At 40.4% G+C, this 21,129-nt stretch overlaps 1 protein-coding gene and 1 non-coding gene across 2 annotated transcripts in view; one reads left to right on the top strand and one right to left on the bottom strand.

Annotated features, from left to right (window-relative positions):
• The window catches only part of LOC132437153 (uncharacterized), a 45,898-nt gene extending 25,294 nt beyond the window's left edge, over positions 1-20,604 (top strand). Inside the window, 9 exon segments of the mRNA XM_069541363.1 lie at positions 763-991; positions 4,707-4,913; positions 7,485-7,639; positions 8,451-8,484; positions 8,920-9,057; positions 17,135-17,295; positions 18,423-18,534; positions 19,944-19,993; positions 20,373-20,604. Coding sequence (XP_069397464.1) covers positions 763-991; positions 4,707-4,913; positions 7,485-7,639; positions 8,451-8,484; positions 8,920-9,057; positions 17,135-17,295; positions 18,423-18,534; positions 19,944-19,993; positions 20,373-20,604 — 1,318 coding nt within the window.
• TRNAE-UUC (transfer RNA glutamic acid (anticodon UUC)) lies at positions 3,293-3,365 on the bottom strand. The gene has a single exon. It is a non-coding gene; the product is annotated as a tRNA-Glu (tRNA).
• Positions 20,605-21,129: the final 525 nt, after the last annotated feature.

Raw genomic sequence — 21,129 nt, 5'->3', positions numbered from 1 at the left:
CCTTTCCAGACTTAGGTTTGTATTTCCTAAGATCTAGGAGTAAGAAGAATCCCATTTGCATGGGTTTAAGAAGTATTTAGATATAGAAAGGCCCTTGACTTGACTGGTGCTATATCCTTTATTTCCAAAGCAATAACCCACAGAAAAGTGTTTTATTATCTCTGGCCTCATTCATTCATAAAATATAACATTTTTATGGCAAACATGAATGATTCCAGCAGTTGTGTACAGAACTTAAAAATCGTCTTCATCCATTATCATTTTGGGGGAAAAAAATGGATAAAGAATCGGGTGAAAAATAGAAATAGTCATGGAAAGTACTTGTTTAATATTTAGATACTTTTATATTAAGTTATTTTGTTTTCAAATATTTGGCTAAATATTGATTACTGAAATGTTGACAGGTTTGCCATAGAATCCCTTTTTTCAATTTTATTGAGATATAATTGATGTACAGCACTGTATACATTTAAGGTATACAGCATAATGATTTGACTTATAATGAATCTTATTCTTTTTGGCTTTTAGAGTAAACTATGTCTTCTAGTTTTAAAAAGGTTCACATTAAAGCAAAAAGCATGTTGTGTAACTTGATGGGCTCCCTGGACAGCCTCTGAGACCCCATTGAGCTTCCAATTTTTTATGATGCCCTGGATTGTAAGAGTGTTTTATTGGTCTCAAAAAATATGAAATCCAAATACCTGTAGAAACATTAAGTTCTTCACTGTGTAAAATCGTCATTAATTGTTTCTCTTCATTAAGCCCAGCTTTGACAAACATTTACCTGCTGGAGTTCCACCCTTCCCTGGGCCTGGCTTTGCACATCCCCAGAGCCCTTGAGCACCTCCTCAGGGAGGCCTGCCACACCTGCAGGCCCACATCAGCCAGTGCCCTCACCTTGCTAGAGAGACACATGCTGCAGCTGGCCCTGGATGTGTGGCTCACTCCAGCCAAGCCCAAGTCCTGGTACGGCGCACAGCTCCAGAAAGACGTAGGTTCTCTGAAAGGGGTAGGTGGGTCCTTGGCAAAGAGAATGTTTCCTCCCAGATGTTACTACTTAGCTTTGTTTTTATGTTTGGCTCTATTCCCCTCTATCTGGCCAGGGACAGATCATAGTCCTAGGGCTTGACAACATTTTTATTTCTATTTTTTTTTCATTTTTGAAAAAGTTTCTAGTTTTCATTTTCAAAGTTTCTAGTTTATCAGGATGCTGCTACAGTTATAATTTAAAGGGAGATGTACTAGATATGGGGAAAATATTTTCTGGTTTATTATTTATATTTTTAAAATATCTTTTTAATTAAATTTTTTTCTTTCTAAGATTCTTCCTAAAATGTACTCTTTTGTCCTGAGCTGAGATCTGGTAGAGGAGAGACAGCACTGAGTGAGGAGTCAGTGACTTGGACTCAAGTTCAGTCCTGCATTAACTTGCTGTGTGACTCTGAGCCTTACTTTCCTATTTTTTAACATTATGTTTGTGTATTTGAGGGGAGGAGGGTAGAAGTGAGCTCAATGATCACTAAAGCCCCTTCCAGCTCTAACGCTCTGTGGTTCAAACTGTGGCCCAGTGCCTTACATGGTGTATGTAATTGGATTTTAATTTTTTTCTTTTTCTATTAAGGCTATCACAGTTGAGCCTGGGTTTCTAATTTGACCTTACTTGCTATTAAGATGAAGGAACTTTCAGGCTTCCCTGGTGGCGCAGTGGTTGGGAGTCCGCCTGCCAATGCAGGGGACACGGGTTTGTGCCCCGGTCCGGGAAAATCCCACATGCCGCAGAGCGGCTGGGCCCGTGAACCATGGCCACTGAGCCTGTGCGTCTGGAGCCCCGCAGCGGGAGAGGCCACAACAGTGAGAGGCCCACGTACTGCTAAAAAAAAAAAAAAAGATGAAGGAACTTTCAAGGACCCCAGCTGCCAAAAATATTTGTTCCACAGGTCTGCCTCAGCCTCCTATCTCCTCCTGCCCAAACTAAAGTTTTATTTTCTTTTAAATTAATGTTGAGTTGATCAAAAGTAAAATTTAGAATTGTAGCAAAAGAGGAAAACAGAAAATTACTCTAAATATAACAATTCAAATGCATTTGTAATCATTATTTTTCTGAATTCAAGTATTCTTCATATACATGTTTTACATAGTTCTTTCTAATCATATCCTTCATACACTATCTCCTGTTTTTCTCAGTTAACATCATATTATATATTCTTCTGTATTGCTAATAGTCTTTATACTCACTCACCTTTACGACCACATAATTCCCTTAAGTGGTGAATCATAACTTATCCAACCATCAATGGGCATTCAAGTAGTTTCCAATTTTTCATTATTATTAAAAGTGCTATAAGGTACATCTCCATGCTCACAGATTTTTCCGTATTTTGAATCAATTCCTTTGGATAGATCCCAGCAGTGGATTTGCTGAAGCAAAGTTTAAGTCTTTTGATTTATGCTGGCAGATCACTTTCCAGAAGAGTCATGCCACTGATAGTGTATAAGAGTACCAGTTCTGCTATACCCTACAATGTTAGTTATAAGCATGTAATGTCTGTGCTAATGTATACATATTATATATAAAGGTGGCATTACACTGCTGATTTTCTTTCCTTGCTATTTGTTGAGATTAAATATTCTTCCAAATGTCTTGTTACTAATTTTATTTTTTATGAATTTTCTGTTCTTTCCCTTAGTTTATTTATCTCTTGGAATCCTAATGTCATTCCTATCCACTTACATGGACTCTTCTTTAAAAAAAAAAAACAAACTTTAACCCTTTTGTCCATCATATTTTCTGCAAATATTTTCCCCAATTTGTCTTTTTGTTTTTTAACAGAAACTTATTTTCATGTAGTCAAATCTATTTGTCTTTTCTTTTGCAATTTCTTGTATCCTCCTAAATCCAGAAAGCAAAAATTCCTCCAGATGTTTCATGTTTTATCTTATTTTATTCTAACTTCTTAAGGTTTTATCTTATTTCAAAAATATTTAACTCCTTTGAGTGTTCCACCTGGAGTGTGTGTGCATGTATGTGTGTGTATATGAGTGTGTGTGTGGTGTAAGGTATGGCTCAAAATAGAATTTTTCCCCAAATTACCAGCCATGTATCCTACTACCATTTATTGAGGATTATTTTCACATTGTATTATGGTAACAGATTTTTTTTCAAATGTATTTTTAGTCCTCTTATAAATCGTAGTGAATATATGGTGTACCTATCCAGTCTCTCATTGATCCCACACTTTATTTTATTTTATTTCATATTTTTGACCGCACTGCATGACTTGCAGGATCTTAGTTCCCCGACCAGGGATTGAACCCAGGCCCTTGGCAGTGAAAGTGCCAAGTCCTAACCACTGGACCACCAGGGAATTCCCCACACAACTTTAATTGTTATTATTTTTGAAATGTGTTCAAATTGGGACCTAGAAATGATAAATATTCAGATTAATCTTTTGTATTGGGACAGAAAATGGGGCAGGTATTGCCCTCAGAAGACAAGCAGGAAATTAGTTTAATAAATCTCTTTATCACTTTGGAAGACTTCAATTGTCTAGAAATTGCATCTCTGAGTAGGCAAGGACTTTGGTAAATAAGTGGATCTACCCTTGGGAAGCCAAACCAGGAAAGGCAAACTAGGGGGTCTCCAAACTGGGTCCTTGCTGGGAGTGGTATATTAGAGGGTAGCAAAAATGCCAGAGCAGAGGAGGTGAGCAAGGCAGAAGGACATTAAAAGAGCAATGTGGTTATTTCACCAATCACCCAGGGCTGACTGAGTGGAGGAGCACTGCAGAGGCAGTTTGGTATACTGTAAAACTACAGCTTGGGGGCTTCCCTGGTGGCGCAGTGGTTGAGAGTCCGCCTGCCGATGCAGGGGACACAGGTTCGTGCCCCGGTCCGGGAAGATCGCACATGCCGCAGAGCGGCTGGGCCCGTGAACCATGCATGGCCGCTGAGCCTTCGCGTCCGGAGACTGTGCTCCGCAACGGGAGAGGCCACAACAGTGAGAGGCCCGCGTACCGCAAAAAAAAAAAGAAAAAAAGTACAGCTTGAAACTAGGAAACCTAAGTTTATTCTTGGTACTGTTGTATGACCTTAGAAAATTTCAGTGTTGCTTCAGACCCCTCACTGGTAAAATGGAAATAATAGTATCTGTGATGCCTAAATCATAGGTATCTTGTGAAAATAAAAATGAGTTAATATATGTGAAAATACTTGAAATTTTTAAAACTTCAATTAGAGTTTATAAGAAATTATTAATATTATTATTATTGGCCACTAAAATACTTGAAATATATCAGATACTTCTATTTCTATTTAGGTCATCTTTATCATTTCTCTCTTTATTTTGGCTTAAAACATTTATGATAATGGTAATAGCAAATACTCTGTACCAAGCACTTTTGCATATATTAACTCACTTAACCCTCTCAACAACCCTATGATACAGTTTTGATCTATCAGTTCCTATTAGGTGCTGTTATTATCCTTATCCCCACTTTGCAGATGAGGAAACTGAGAGACAGCTAAATTGAATAAGTTGCCGCAAATCTCACAGCTTATAAGTGTCAGAGCTAGGACTTGAGCCCAGGAACTCTGGATCCAAAGTCTATGCTGCCGATGTATTTTTCTTAATATGTCAAATTTCTGTGTGTGTGTGTGTGTGTGTGTGTGTGTGTGTGTGTTTTAAAAAGTATTCTGTTTTCTTTCAGCTGTTTTCAGCTAAAGTGATGGGCGATCCCTTCCTCGTGGGGGAGATAGGCCTGCTTGCATTCAAGTCTGCAGCAGACGTAGGACAGAACCAAGGCCAAGATTCTCATATGCTGCTCCTACAGACATTTTCCAAACTTTTGGAACTCTTGACCCTCTGGCATAGGCTGATAGAGATGAGTCTGGGGAGTGTACACTTAGCACGGTCAGTAGGGGGACTGAGGATCCAGATGTAGGATAACAGACTACGGGTCCCCCTACCTGCAAGCCTTGCCCCATCTGTGCCCCAAGAGTAGCCAGAGTGAGCTTTCTAAATGGCTGAAATGATGACCTCCCTTTCTCCCTCCCTCCATTGTTTATCCTCTCACTCAGGCCTCCCCACATGCCTCTCTGACCACTCAGCTAGGCTGGGTTCTCCTCCAAGCACCCGGGCTTCCTCTTCATTCAGCCATTGCCTTTTAATTAGATGCTTAATATTGGTTTGTTGGTTTTCCTGCTAGTGTAAGCTCCCTAGTATCCTATCAGGGGTATGAAACCTGACCCTCACTGGGCACTCAGTGAATACTGATTGTATTTGCTCTCAAATATAATGAAGTTGAATAGCAGAGCAGAAGCAATGGAGGGCCTAAAGAAAGGAAAGAATGAGTCAGTGACAGCATCCAGGTCTGGCAGAGGTATGGAAGGTTCAGCAGGCAGGGGGAGAGAACACTTAGTGAGTTAGGTTTTAGGTATGAGCGTGAGATGATGGTAAGACATTTAAGTGAACATGTTCCCCAAACTGGAAAAACATGGAACTTGAAGATTTGTTGCAAACGTGTATGAGTTCTTTTGTGTTCTGTCCCCATGAGAGGCCCTGAAGACGCAAAGAGTCCAATCATCAACCATCAACAACTGTCTAGGGCCTAGTGTGGCCAGGGTCTGTACTGGGGACTTTACATGTACTAGTTCATGTACTCCTCAGAATATTCTTTTGATATGATAGCTTTATGATGTCCTTATGATATATTATGATATGATAGCTTACAAACATGTTACCAGCAGGAAGGTAGAGGCTCAGAAAAATTAAGTAATTTGCCTAAGATCAAATAACTAGAAAGTAGTAGAAGCAGAATTCAAACCATGAGCCCAGATATTATTAACTGCTATGATACTACCTCCTCATAATTTCTGATCCTTGTTCTCAGGGAGTTCACAATGTAAAAGTTCCCCCTAATAAAGTTTAGTATGATATTTTAGTCATATGAACAAAATACTATGGGAGCACAGGAAATAGTGTATTTCACTCTTTCTAAGTGAATCAGAGAAAGTTCCATAGAAAAGGGCCTAGGGATGATTGTGTAACTCCAAAATTCATATGTTCAAGCTCTAACCCCTAGTACCCCAGAATGTGACCTTATTTGGAGATCGGATCTTTACAGAGGTAGTCAAGTTAAAATGAAGTTATCAGAGTAGGCTCTTATCTAATATAACTGGTGTCCTTATAAGAAGAGGTAGTTTGGACACAGACATACCCAGAAGGAATACTGTGTGAAACCACAAGGACAAGATAGCCATCTATTAGCCGAGAAAGGCCTAGAACAGCTCCTTCACTCAAAACCCTCAGAAGGAACCAACCCTGCAACACTGATCTTGGACTTCTGTCCTCCAGAACTGAGACAAATTTCTGTTGTTTAAGCCCCCCAGTTTATGGTACTGTTTCACAGCAGCCTAGCAAACTAATACAGGTGCCATTTGAACGCAGCCTTAATGTACCAAATTCTCAAGATGAAGATGTGTGTTAGAATGGGGGTAAGAGAGGAAGGGAAGGCATTCTAGACACAGAAGCCTGAAATGCCAGAGCAACATCTGAATGGATCCTGGCTGCAAGCCATGGACACGTGAGAGTAGAGCTCAGAGTTGAAGCAGGACAGAGATGGGGGTCACAGGTTCTTACACAAGGGGGTGATGGTTAGGGCCTGGAGTTGGATGACAGACTCCCTAAGGAGGGCATGGAGAAGGTGAGAAGAGGATTAGGTTTAGAACACCAGGAAACAGGTGTTGAAAATAAAGAGGAGAAGCCGGAATGTAGCAGCAGCAATGGTGGCGGGACGGGGGCAGCAGTGCTTGGCTGCTCAGCCAGTGCCCTGGCATGGGGTGGGTGCAGCTCTTTGTGGTCCGCCAGAGCCACAACCGTGTCATCAACAGCCCGGGGGAACGTCTAGCAGGGGCTGTGCACATGCGACTGGCGCCACTGCCCTTCCGAGCCATCCGGGTGACCCACGTGGGGTCCTGCAGTGTCTCCAACAAGGTCAGTGACATGGCGTGGGTGGTAGAGGAGGGCTACTTCAACAACCAAAAAGAGGAGAAGCCAGTGAAGACTGAGAGAGAGTAGTCAAGAGGCAGAAGCATGGAGATCCTGGATCCAGGAGAACAAAAATGTTCCTCAAGGAGGAGACAGGCCAACCATGAGGAGCTCTGAGAAAAAATGGTGAACCTCCTATTGAGGGCAATATTGGTGACTTCAGGAGGGCTCTGAAGATAGAAGCCAACTTGTAGGAAATGAGAGTTGAGGAAGTGCCCAAGCATATCTCCTCCGACCTTAACTACTGTCTTTAACTGTCAGAGCTTAGGGCAGACTCAAAACCCTTGTGACTCATTCACTTCACACCGGACTTGGCTTACTTTTGTTTTGACTTTTGCTTTTGTGCTTATTCAGATGGTTTGGTTTTCTTACCACTTACTTTCCTTTTAGGGGAAAATAATAGCAAATGTTCTTGGCTTTTTTTTTTTTTCCCTTTTAGTCTTATAAGGACTTGGCATGTGAGATGGGTTTTGAAGAGTTCCATTTGTATCTGAGGCCTGTTCACTTTGAATTTGCATCACACGAAGACAAGGTGGTCCATCCACCTCCTGTCTTTATGATCGCTCTGCTGGAGGACAGTGACCACATAGATAGGTGAGCCTAGAGAGGGTCAAAGTAAAAATAATGTAACAGTAGAATGAGTGGCCAGTAAAAACTAATTTCTATCACCGCTGGCCATGCAAATGCAATTGCATTCTAAATTCTCTCCCTTATAATCTATCTGCCATGATGTCAATGTTTTTCTTTTCCTTTCTTTCTTTTTTTATTTTTTATACAACAGGTTTTTATTAGTTATCTGTTTTACACATATTAGTTTATATATGTCAATCCCAATCTCCCAATTCATCCCACCACCACCACCACCCCTGCCACTTTTCCCCCTTGGTGTCCATACATTTGTTTTCTACATCTGTGTCTCTATTTCTGCCCTGCAAACCGGTTCATCTGTACCATTTTTCTAGGTTCCACATATATGCGTTAATATACGATATTTGTTTTTCTCTGACTTACTTCACTCTGTATGATAGTCTCTAGATCTATCCATGTCTCTACAAATGACTCAATTTCGTTCCTTTTTATGGCTGAGTAATATTCCTTTGTATATATGTACCACATCTTCTTTATCCATTCATCTGTCGATGGGCATTTAGATTGCTTCCATGACCTGGCTATTGTAAATAGTGCTGCAGTGAACACTGGGGTGTGCATGTGTCTTTTTGAATTATGGTTTTCTCAGGGTATATGCCCAGCAGTGGGATTGCGGGGTCATATGGTAATTCTATTTTTAGTTCTTTAAGGAACCTCCATACTGTTCTCCATAGTGGCTGTATCAATTTACATTCCCACCAACAGTGCAAGAGGGTTCCCTTTTCTCCACACCCTCTTCAGCATTTGTTGTCTGTAGATTTTCTGATGATGCCCATTCTTACCGGTGTGAGGTGATACCTCATTGCAGTTTTGATTTGCATTTCTCTGTCACTCAGATGGACTTCTTTGCTTCTATATGTGTATGTGCAGGTTTGTATTTGTGTGTGTATGTTTTAAACACTAATCCAATCTTGGCAGTTTTACAAAAGCCTACCTTTGAGCATATATTTGCTAGTTAATCAGAGCCTACTCATCCTTTTCTGATAACTAGGGAAACCTGATGCTGTCCAGATACAGAGCAATTAGGCCTGGAGCCTGCCTTCATGGGATGAAACACTGCTTATGGACAGACCAAATTCAGGCTTGTGGCTGAGGAGCAAGGATCTCAACATATCCAGCAGTTTGATCCATACATTTACATATTGAGTAAGTGGTGATCCCCACCCTCAACTTCACCTTTCTGTTATGAGAGAAATTCCTAATTACTTTCACATTTCTTCCTTTAGCTCTTGTTCCATCCGGGAGTGGAAAATATGCAAGTGACCCTTGCATGCCAAGCTACTCAGAAAAATGCTTTAATGGTGGCTGTCCAGCAGGCATCCTTCTATCACACTCCCTGAGGGGCCCGTCATGCTGATGTCAAGGTCAGCCTGTAAGATAGAGAAGCCTGAGGCGTGCTACCACTACCGCCAGCTACTGTCAGGCTGCCCCATTGTTTCCTCCCTCCCCCTTTCCCTCCCTCCTCCTTCCTCCACTCCTTCCTCCTTTCCTTCTTCCCATCCTCCCCTTTTCCCTCCTTGTCTTTCTCCCTTTTTTGACCATTTTTTCGCTATCTTTTTACCTTCTTTCCTTCCCTCTTCCCCTCCCTTCCTTCTTTCCTAATACAAACTGACATATGATCAAATTCTTACTGGGTCTCTTAATTTTCAGTGGTTTGCTGATAATTTTTCCATTGTATGTGACTCTATAATATTGACAAGCTAGAATCAACCAGCAGAAAATATCCTGTTCCTCCACCCCTACCCTTTGTGGATAAATGATTCCATTGTTTTCTGTTTTATCCTTCCTGTATTTCTTTTTGCAAAAGTAACCAGATACATTTGCCCTTCTTTTTTTCACAAAAGGTAACACAAAATATATTCTCTTTCTTTTCTGAATTTTTTAGTTGTTATTGATATAATTCACATAACATAAAATTCACTCCTTTAACGTATAATTCACAAGACCATGCAATCATCACCACTATCTAATTCCAGAACATTTTCCTCATTCTCAAAAGAAACCCTGTACCCATTAGCAGTCAATCCCCATTCCCCACTTTCCTCAGCTCCTAGCAACCAGGAATCCACTTTCTGTCTCTACAGATTTGCCTATTCTGGACATTTCATACAAATGGAATCATACAATATATGGCCTTTTATGTCTGAATTTTTTCACTTAGCATAGTGTCTTCAAGCTTCATCCATGTCGTAGCATGTACCAGTACTTCGTTTTTGTTTTGTTTCGTTTTTTACTGATGAATAGTATTTTATTATATGTATATACCACGTTTTACTTATCCATTCATCAGTTGACAGACATTGGGTTGTTTTTACTTTTTAACTATTATGAATAATGCTGCCATGAACATTTATGTACAAGTTTTTGTAAGGACATATGTATGTTTTGAGTTTTGCTAACACTTTTTATTATCTCTCTTTTTTATTTTAGCCATCTAGTGAGGGTGAAATGATATCTCACTGTGGCTGTGATTTGTATTTTTCTAATTACTTATGACATTGAGCATCTTTTCATGTGCTTATTGGCTATTTGTATATCTTTGTTAAAGACATCTCAATTCAAATCCTTTGCCCTTTTATAAAATTGGATTTTTTTTTATTATTGAGTTATAAGAGTTCTTTACGTATTCTGAATACAAGTTCTTTATCAAGTATATGATTTGAAAATATTTTCTTCCATTCTGAGGATCATCTTCTTACTTCCTTGATGGTGTTCTTTGAAACAAAAGTTTTTCATTTTGATGAGTCCAATTTACCTATTCTTCTTGTATTTTCTCCATTCTGTTTCCAAGATTTTGAATCATCTTTACTATCATTACTCTGAATTCTTTTTCAGGTAGACTGCCTATTTCCTCTTCATTTGTTTGGTCTGGTGGGTTTTTACCTTGCTCCTTCATCTGCTGCATATTTCTCTGTCTTCTCATTTTGTTTAACTTAACGTGTGTTTGGGGTTTCCTTTTCGCAGGCTGCAAGTTCGTAGTTCCCATTGTTTTTGGTGTTTGCCCCCAGTGGGTGAGGTTGGTTCAGTGGCTTGTGTAGGCTTCCTGGTGGAGGGGACTGGTGCCCGTGTTCTGGTGGGTAGGGCTGGATCTTGCCTTTCTGGTGGGCAGGGCCGTGTCCAGCACTGTGTTTTGGGGGTGTCTGTGAACTTAGTATGATTTTAGGCAGCCTCTCTGCTAATGGGTGGGATTGTGTTCCTGTCTTGCTAGTTGTTTGGCATGGGGTGTCCAGCGCTGGAACTTGCTGGCTGTTGGGTGGAGCTGGGTCTTACCATTGAGATGGAGATCTCTGGGAGAGCTCTTGCCAATTGATATTACGTGGGGCCAGGAGGGCTCTGGTGGTCCAGTGTCCTGAACTTGGCTATCCCACCTCGGAGGCTCAGGCCTGACACCAGGCCTGGTGTCAGGCCTGATCCTGTCAGCTGCACAGCCAGGTACGTGGGGATTTTCTTGCCTTTTGGGAAGTCTGAGGTCTTCTGCCAGTGTTCAGTAGGTGTTCTGTAGGAGTTGTTCCACATGTAGTTGTATTTTTGATGTATATGTGGGGAGGAAGGTGATCTCTATGTCTTACTCGTCAGCCATCTTGAAGGTCCCCCTGAAATAGGAGACTCCACTAAAGACACCAACCTCCACAAGAGCTAGAGGTGCAGAGGCATTTTTTTCAGAGGGTTTGCAGCTTGCTGGAATGGCAGAAAGGGAGAAAAAGAGAAGATCCTCTAGGGCAAGGGAGGAGAAGTAAGACCCACAACTGCAACCGCCATCGCTTTCGGGACTGGGCCCAATTTACCAATTCTTCTTTTGTCACTTACTCTTTTGGTGTTACATCTAAGAAACCATTGCTTAATCCAAAGTCAGGAAGATTTACTCCTATGTTTTCTTCTAAAAGTTTTGTAGTTTTAGCTCTTACATTCAGGTCAATGATTCATTTATGGTTAATTTTTATATGTAGTGTGAGATAGGGGGTCTAACTTCATTCTTTTTTTTTTTTTCTTTTTTTTTTTTTTTGCAGTACACGGGCCTCTCACTGTTGTGGCCTCTCCCGTTGCAGAGCACAGGCTCCGGACGCGCAGGCTCAGTGGCCATGGCTCACGGGCCCAATTGCTCCATGGCATGTGGGATCTTCGCGGACCAGGGCACGAACCTGTGTCCCCTGCATCGGCAGGCAGACTCTCAACCACTGCGCCACCAGGGAAGCCCCAACTTCATTCTTTTGAGTGTACTTATCCAGCTGTCGCAGTATCATTTGTTGAAAAGACTCATTTTTCCCCATTGAATTGTCCTGGCACCCTTGGCAAAAATCAGTTGACCGTAAATGTAAGAGTGTATTTCTGGACCCTTAATTCCTTTTTTTTTTTTAAAGAATTTTTACTCCAAAGATAAAAAAGTAATAAAGAGGCAGAGAATCACATAGTTATGCACTAATTAGATTAGGCATATTGATAATATTCCTTTGAAGTTGTAGATGGCAAATTTTTCCCTTTTACTTTCTTTTTTTAAATTACATTATGATTTTATTAGTATTAAATATAACAAAAATTAAAACATAAAGTTATCACATACAGTGCTAGATTAACATTTAAATACAACATATAAAAAATCACAAAATAAGAAATGAAAAAACAAAAACCAGGTAAGATTTATTTACACAACAGTGTAAAGCAACTATACTCCAATTTAAAAAAAAAAGATTTATTTAACGTGGTAGGTGTGCTTGCCTGTTCATAAGTTCATGCCAGTCTGGAACACAGGAGGATAATGCTACTTGCATATCTGCTGCACCATTTAATCCATTCCTTTCCTTTGTTTTTTCTGGATTAAGACTGAAAACCCTAGCTCACACAAACTAGTTGTTGTGAATGGTAATAAGAGCAGGATACTCTTTCGACTTATCAAAGGAAAGTCTTCCTTTATCTTAATCCAAAATGCGATAAACTTAATGTTTCATAATCATTCTTCAATGTATATGAAGAACTGAGCTATAATAATTCATTTTCTTCTTCAGGCACCAAGTTGAACTCAATTATTGATTCTGGGTTTCGAAAAGCGAATGGATCTTTTACCCAACAATTTTGCCTTAATGTTTCAAATTTCTCTTCTGGGAATAAATGGTTAAAAGTTTGACATAGAGAAGTGAGATGCAACAATATCTCTAGTATTATTTCTTCCAAAATGTTTTCATTAATAACATTCTCTTTGATGTGATTCAAAATCCTTGGAAACATGTAGTAGCTAGGATGGTTGCTTTTTTTTTTTTTTAACATCTTTATTGGAGTATAATTGCTTTACAATGGTGTGTTAGTTTCTGCTTTATAACAAAGTGGATCCGCTATACATATATATATATCCCCATATCTCCTCCCTCTCGCGTCTCCCTCTCACCCTCCCTATCCCAACCCTCTAGGTGGTCACAAAGCACCGAGCTGCTCTCCCTGTGCTATATGGCTGCTTCCCACTACTATCTATTTTAAATTTGGTAGTATATGTAAGTCCATGCCACTCTCTCACTTCGTCCCAGCTTACCCTTCCCCCTCCCTGTGTCCTCAAGTCAATTCTCTATATTTGTTTTTCTCTTTCTGACTTATTTCACTCTGTATGAGAGACTCTAGATCCATCCACCTCACTACAAATAACTCAATTTCGTTTCTTTCTATGGCTGAGTAATATTCCATTGTATATATGTGTCACATCTTCTTTATCCGTTCATCTGTCGATGGACACTTAGGTTGCTTCCATGTCCTGGCTATTGTAAATAGAGCTGCAATGAACATTGTGGTACATGACCCTTTTTGAATTATGATTTTCTCAGGGTATATGCCCAGTAGTGGGATTGCTGGGTCATATGATAGTTCTAATTTTAGTTTTTTAAGGAACCTCCATACTGTTCTCCATAGTGGCTGTATCAATTTACGTTCCCGCCAACAGTGCAGGAGGGTTCCCTTTTCTCCACACCCTCTCCAGCATTTATTGTTTGTAGATTTTTTGATGATGGCCATTCTGACTGGTGTGAGGTGATACCTCATTGTAGTTTTGATTTGCATTTCTCTAATGATTAGTGATGTTGCGCATCCTTTCATGTGTGTGTTGGCAATCTGTATATCTTCTTTGCAGAAATGTCTATTTAGGTCTTCTGCCCATTTTTTGACTGGATTGTTTGTTTTTTTGATATTGAGCTGCATGAGGTACTTGTAAATTTTGGAGATTAATCCTTTGTCAGCTGCTTCATTTACAAATATTTTCTCCCATTCTGAGGGTTGTCTTTTCGTCTTGCTTATGGTTTCCTTTGCTGTGCAAAAGCTTTGCAGTTTCATTAGGTCCCATTTGTTTATTTTTGTTTTTATTTCCATTTCTCTAGGAGGTGGGTCAAAAAGGATCTTGCTGTGATTTATGTCATAGAGTGTTCTGCCTATCTTTTCTTCTAAGAGTTTTACAGTGTCTGGCCTTACATTTAGGTCTTTAATCCATTTTGAGTTTATTTTTGTGTATGGTGTTAGGGAGTGTTCTAATTTCTTTCTTTTACATTTAGCTGTCCAGTTTTCCCAGCACCACTTATTGAAGAGGCTGTCTTTTCTCCATTGTATATTCTTGCCTCCTTTATCAAAAATAAGGTGACCATATGTGTGTGGGTTTATCTCTGGGCTTTCTATCCTGTTCCATTGATCTATATCTCTGTTTTTGTGCCAGTCCCATACTGTCTTGATTACTGTAGCTTTGTAGTATAGTTTGAAGTCAAGGAGCCTGATTCCTCAGCTCTCTTTTTCTTTCTCAAGATTGCTTTGGCTATTTGGGGTCTTTTGTGTTTCCATACAAATTGTGAAATATTTTGTTCTAGTTCTGTGAAAAATTCTATTGGTAGTTTCATAGGGATTGCATTGAATCTGTAGATTGCTTTGGGTAGTATAGTCATTTTCACAATGTTGATTCTTCCAATCCAGGAAGATGGTATATCTCTCCATCTGTCTGTATCATCTTTAATTTCTTTCATCAGTGTCTTATAGTGTTCTGCCTGCAGGTCTTTTGTCTCCTTAGGTAGGTTTATTCCTAGGTATTTTATTCTTTTTGTTGCAATGCTAAATGGGAGTGTTTCCTTAATTTCAGATTTTTCATCATTAGTGTATAAGAATGCAAGAGATTTCTGTGCATTAATTTTGTATCCTGCTACTTTACCAAATTCATTGATTAGTTCTAGTAGTTTTCTGGAAGCGTCTTTAGGATCCTCTATGTATAGTATCGTGTCATCTGCAAACAGTGACAGCTTTACTTCTTTTCCAATTTGGATTCCTTTTGTTTCTTTTTCTTCTCTGATTGCTGTGGCTAGGTCTTCCAAAACTGTGTTGAATAATAGTGGTGAGAGTGGGCAACCTTGTCTTTTTCCTGATCTTAGTGGAAATGGTTTCAGTTTTTCACCATTGAGCATGATGTTGGCTGTGGGTTTGTCATTATTATGTTGAGGTAAGTTCACTCAAAAGTTCATTGCTGACTCTGAAAGAGCAGTTCTAAGGGGGTTAGAGTGAAAGCCAGACTGCCAGAGTTAAGGAGTGACAGAATGATAGCAATGTAGAAGTAGGGTATATTTACAGCTCCTGCATTAGTCTGCTGGGGCAGCCATATCAAAATACCATATACTGGGTGGCTTAAACAACAGAAATTTATTTTTTCATAGTTCTGGAGGCTAGAAGTCCAAGATCAAGGAGCCAACATGATCAGCTTCTAGTGAGAGCTCTCTTCCTGGCAGATGTCTGCATTTTCACTGTCCTCACAAGGCAGAGAGAGAGAAAGTTCTGGTGTCTCTTCCTCCTCTTATAAGGACACCAGCCCTGTCAGATTTGGGCCCCACCCTTATGACCTCATCTAACCCTAATTACCTCATCTAACCCTAATTACCTCCCAAAGGCCCCATTTCCAAATACCATCACTGGGGGTTAGGGCTTCATCGTAAGAATTTAGGGGGAGACACAAGCATTTAGTCCATTATAACTCTTTAAGAAGTTGGGTCAGAATTGAAGAGGAAGATTGAGGGGTCGGAGAATTAAGAATAAAATAGATGTGATCATATTTGTAGGAAGGGACTGGAAAAAATGAAGAAAGTGAGGATAGAAACAAAAGATGGTCATGGTTGAGATTTTGAGTGCAACTTGAGGGGGTCAAGGATTTAAGGGTTCCACTTAGCAGCTTCTATGGTCCAGGCAAGGCAGTGAGCTAAGTGATGGATATACCTGAGCTCATGGGTCCTCTCAGCAGCCCTAGGAGATGGAGGACATCATCCCCTTTTTCTAGGTGAGGAAACAGGTTTTGAAAGGTTAGGGAACAGAGCCAAGATCACCAGCTGAGTGTCAGCACTAGGATCTGATTACAGAGCTTATTTTCTTCCCTCTTAGCTCACTCATAGCCTTTCAAAGACCTCTTGAGTCTTCTGAACTTGTATATTCTACTATTTCCAGGAGACTGGGATAGCCCAAGAGTCTTCAGAAAAAATCAAGATGGAAACTTTAGACTTTTTAACCCAAGATTTTTTTCTTTTGTCTCATTTTCCTTAAGTGTCCTTCAGTAATTCAGCTATGGAGAACTTATTTCTTTCTTTGAAGAAGAATAGTCTTTCCTTTGAAGGCTTAATATTTTTCTTTTAGTTAGTATTTTAGACAAATGTAAAAGAATTCCATCCATCATGCCCTGTAGTTCCATAACCAATAGGAATATTGGAAGATACAGATTTCCCTTTTTTTCTTCCCCCTCTTCCTTCCCCACCCTCCCTCCACCTCTCCCTCCCTCATTATTACATTATGCAGGGCAGCATATACAGCCCACCTCCATATGCTTAGGCTATACAAGAATGGACAGGCCTTCCCTGGTGGCGCAGTGGTTGAGAGTCCGCCTGCCGATGCAGGGGACACGGGTTCGTGCCGCGGTCCGGGAAGATCCCACATGCCGCAGAGCGGCTGGGCCCATGAGCCATGGCCGCTGAGCCTGCGCGTCCGTAGCCTGTGCTCCGCAACGGGAGAGGCCACAACAGTGAGAGGCCCATGTACCGCAAAAAAAAAAAAAAAAAAAAATGGGCACCCTGAGATGATTTTTCAGATCTTGCAGCCATGAAGTTCATCAGCTGTATTTCTTGAGAGGCCAGTATACAAAGCACTCCAACTAGCCACCTTGTAAAATGGAGAGTTTTTTCTCAGAGCACCTTAGACAACTCTATTTTGGGAATAGTCACACTTAGTGCCTCACCCCTTCATTGTGCAAAATGGTATCTCTCTTCCGTTTGCTCCCTTACTCTCTCCTCTCCTCCCCTTCTCTTCTCTCCCTTCCACTCCCTCCCACCCCCAGTGTATCCAGCCATTTACATGTATTTGGGGTCACTTATGGCTGTGAGATAATTTTATAGTCAGTACCACAGGACTTACAAATCCAACAAATTTAATTCACTTTGGTTTGATTTGGTTTTATTTTAGGAAATAACTTGCTCAGGTCTGAGAAATCATAGTGGAATGGGTCCAACCAGAAGAAGAAATTCCAGAATTGTGAATGGCATAGAAAGCATGCTGTTAGCTGCAACTCCAAAAGTCCCAGACACGCTTATTCATCCTTCAGAAAGATTCCAGGCTACCAAAAGGTACTGCACGGGGGTGGCGGTGAAGGGTTGTTTATAATAACAAAAGTGTCCTCTTTCAAGCTAGTTAATAACAGTATTATGGGATTGAATGATGCCTAAACTCCCAGAGTCACCAGCATGTGTTAAATTTTTAAGACCTTGTCTGAAAACGTTATAAAACACCAAGAAGGCTCAGCTCCTTCTAATATGCTCCAATCTATGAAGGAGAGTCAACGGTTCCTAATTTCAGACTCGACTCTTCTCCCTCTTCTCCTTTCTCTTTCTCTTCCCTTCTTCCCCTCCTTCTTCCCTCTCTCTATATTTTTCGAACTCCAACGAGGGTAGAACATAAGGAAGAAGAATATGAACATGTCCAAATTTTCCACATCTTAAACAGAAAAGCACAGAACTACCCTCACTATTCTAACAAGGGTTTTTCCATTGCTTAGAATAATAGAATGGTACAGTGTCAGAGAGGCACGGCCTCTACAGACATATATCTATAAACCAGCGTTTCTGTATTATATCTTGATCTCGTATTCTGTAATAATTTGTATTACAAAATACGACATTTGTATTCTGTAATAATTATGAATGCTCTGAATATTTTATTGAGGCATACCAATGAGACTCTAGTCTAATTCTGGCAAATTTAGAATGAAAAAAAAGTAACAGGCAAAGCCACTCTACTCCTCAAGATGCCCTTAATCTGACACATGGCCAGAGTTTGAGTGCTCTAAATTCACATTCCCAATGTGTGGATGGGAGATTTAAGACCAATGTGTCTAGTCAAGAGGACCCTTAGGAGGCCACTTCAGTCCAGGTACCCCTACAGTTCAGACCAGGAGGGCACAAAGGGACCTTGGGAGTACAAACACTGGGCCAGGCTATGAAGTTTGGGAGTGAGGAGGGACTGATGATGCATGCCTCAGGCACATGGGGGTCCCCAACAAGGATGGTGACATATCAGCATCCCCACTGAATATAAGAGAAACACTTGGAGCAGGTAAGAACCACAGAAACAGAGCCACATGATCTCCTGTTGCAGTGCCCAGTATGCAGCCCCAGGTGTTCCTGTCCACCAGTCTTATTGTTATATGTCCATTCACCTCCTGCCTTGGGCTCACATGTCTCTGTTCACTTGTCAGGGCTCTGGAAGCTTTCGTGTCTATTCAACTAGAAAAGGTGGGGCTGCGGGACATTGTGCTGAACGCCTTCCTCCTCAGGAAACAAGCCATGGCTGACAGAATGAAGAACCTCGTGAGTGTAGTAAGAAGGGCTCCCTAAAGATCTCATCATCTTTTACATTTGAACAAATAAAAATTTTTAATTTGGAACCTGTTGCTTTCAGCCTATTTGGTTAGAACTATTGAAAATATAAAGAAATGAAAAAGAGAGTTCAGTAAGAAATAGAAAGGAAGGAATTCAAGCTAATTGCAGTCTAGTTTTTAAAATATGTGCATTTTTCCAAGGGCACATTTTGTTTTGTCACTTTCTAAGCAGACCTAGTTTCAGCACCTACTCTGGAACATTTGACAACTCCTGAGTGACCCACAGGTGCTTAGGGCGTGTAGACAAGGTACACAAGGGCTCTTGCCATCAAATTCACCTGTTATCTTGGTTTTTCAGATACTACCACCATGTTTCTATTAAACAGTTTTATACTAATCTAATCTTTTGAGAAGTATTATGAAATTCAAACCTTTGTCAATTAAAAGTGTTGCTTAATTTTATGGATATTATTTCATTATTCATTAATTTTTTGATGAAGAAGTCCTTAGGCTAATATATAGTTATTTGGGAATGAAATGACAAGGTTCACAATCTCTAGGCTTTGTTCATACCTGTGACTGAAAAGGAAGGACTTCAATTTACCTAATCAAGTTCTACAAATTGGATATGATGGAGGCTAGACCTTCTAGATTACTGCTGAGCAATAATGGGGGCAAAGGACTCCTTTTGCTAAGTAATTAAGTAAATTACTTTTTTAACTAAAATATTCAAAAATATTGACCAAGTGAAAAGTATATTAGCTCATTAACTGCCCTTCAGGAATATCCAGTGCCTATCAGATTAGAAAGGGTTCAGACAATATAATTGCCAGTTTTGTCAAGGTCTGGGATTTTAGCCTACTTATAAGCTAATAAGTTAGCCTGTTACTGTTCTGAGGATGCTGGCAGAGGACACAAGACTCCTAGGTCAGAGACAAAGAACTTTGTTACTCACAGCAGAGCCAGCCTCATGAGCCTCATGTTTGCGCCATTTCCTTTTGCCTCCGAGGTTCCACAGGGGCAACATGGAGGAGCCGAGGTACACGCAGTTTTGTGTCACAGTTGAGTAACATTGAGCTTGGGAATCCACCTGCTTTTTTTTCTAGAGAGAGATGTTACCTCATCCCTCCAGACTGCTCTCTGCAAACATAACCCTGAGAAATGGTTCAGGTAAAGAGTGGTAAGGGCCTTGAATTCTTGGCATACTCACAAGATGTGCTGGAGTAGGAAAGACCCACAGAGGAATATCCCCCAGTAGGTTGACCTTCAGAAAGAATATGTCAGCTGTGTGGCCTTCTCCTGCTTTAACTTAGCTATAAGTTTGTACAGATGTATTAGCTTGGGGAATTCTTATAGCCAACTGTCTAATAGGAAAACTGTCATTCTCTTTTATCACAGGATGAAATTGGGAAAGTCAAGAGAGATGTTATAGCTGAATATTGCCAGAAGTAAGTATAGTATATGTGAACTACACATGCTGATTTATGACTCTGAACTCAATAAACAACAGTATTATACAGAAATCCATACAATTAATCAGCTGGTTTGTGTTTAAATAAGCCACAGTCCTACTGGATAAAAGCAAATTAAACTGCCTTCTGACACACGGAGGAAGCAGTATCAGAAGTGATGGCTAAGAGGCACTTGGAAGAGATCCATGTCTCTGCCTTCAGACAACAGCAACCTAACCAAAACAGACGTTTGTTCTTGACAGAGGTACTCTATTCTCTTTGAAAAGTCTCCAGGGACTTATATCCTGGAACTTCCGTGAGAGATGGAACAACTTAGATTCACCTCTGTACATCATCTCTTCTTCTGACTTTTTAGATTCAACCGCCACATGTCTCACTATGCTCTTCGGGGGCAGATCATGGCATACTGCAACAGCCTGAGAGCCCTGCTGGACGATTTCCCTACCATCAGAGATACCTTTTTCGTGGTGGGACAACCACAAGAAAAGAAGGGGTCGAGGGACTCCAAGGAGGGCCTCAAGCCTGACCCCAGGTGCAGAATTCTCTTTAGAGCTTGTTATTCCCCCTCCCCATCCCACTTCTCCTAGGGGAGAGGTTTGTTAAGTTTGGTATGGAAATCTTGCTCCCTTTAACGTATTTAACCTTGATCTTCCGGTCCAGAAGGGGAAAAGAAAGAGCTAACACTCCAAGAATAAGTGTATCTTTGTATTTGAACGCAAAAGGAGTTCTTTGTTTATGGGCTGTTTGACTGCTTTTTCAATCTATGAAGTTTTGTTTACCCCTGGAGTACCCAGAGATTTTCATCAGTCACACCCTTTTACATAGGCCAGCATCTAAAGTAAGCAAACAAATAAGTAAACCTGATCTTGAACTGTTTCTGGCTTCAAATATTTTACTCAATGGAGTAGAAGAAATATTCAGGAAAAAACAAAACAAAACAGTGATACTCCAGTGCTTTGGATAAATCAGTGTCCTTCCGTACTTCACTGATAGAGAAAAATATATATATGTAGAATGATATTAAGTGATAAGAGTGGAGCTGCTTCCATGCCTTCTTATCATGCCTTATCTAGTTTTCCAGATGTTCGTAATTCAGCCTACCTAGAGTTCAC

The sequence above is a fragment of the Delphinus delphis genome, chromosome 14, assembly GCF_949987515.2.
Source record: "Delphinus delphis chromosome 14, mDelDel1.2, whole genome shotgun sequence".
NCBI classification, from domain to species: domain Eukaryota; kingdom Metazoa; phylum Chordata; class Mammalia; order Artiodactyla; family Delphinidae; genus Delphinus; species Delphinus delphis.
Note: the sequence above shows the minus strand (reverse complement) of the source record. Positions and strands in the feature narration are given on the sequence as shown.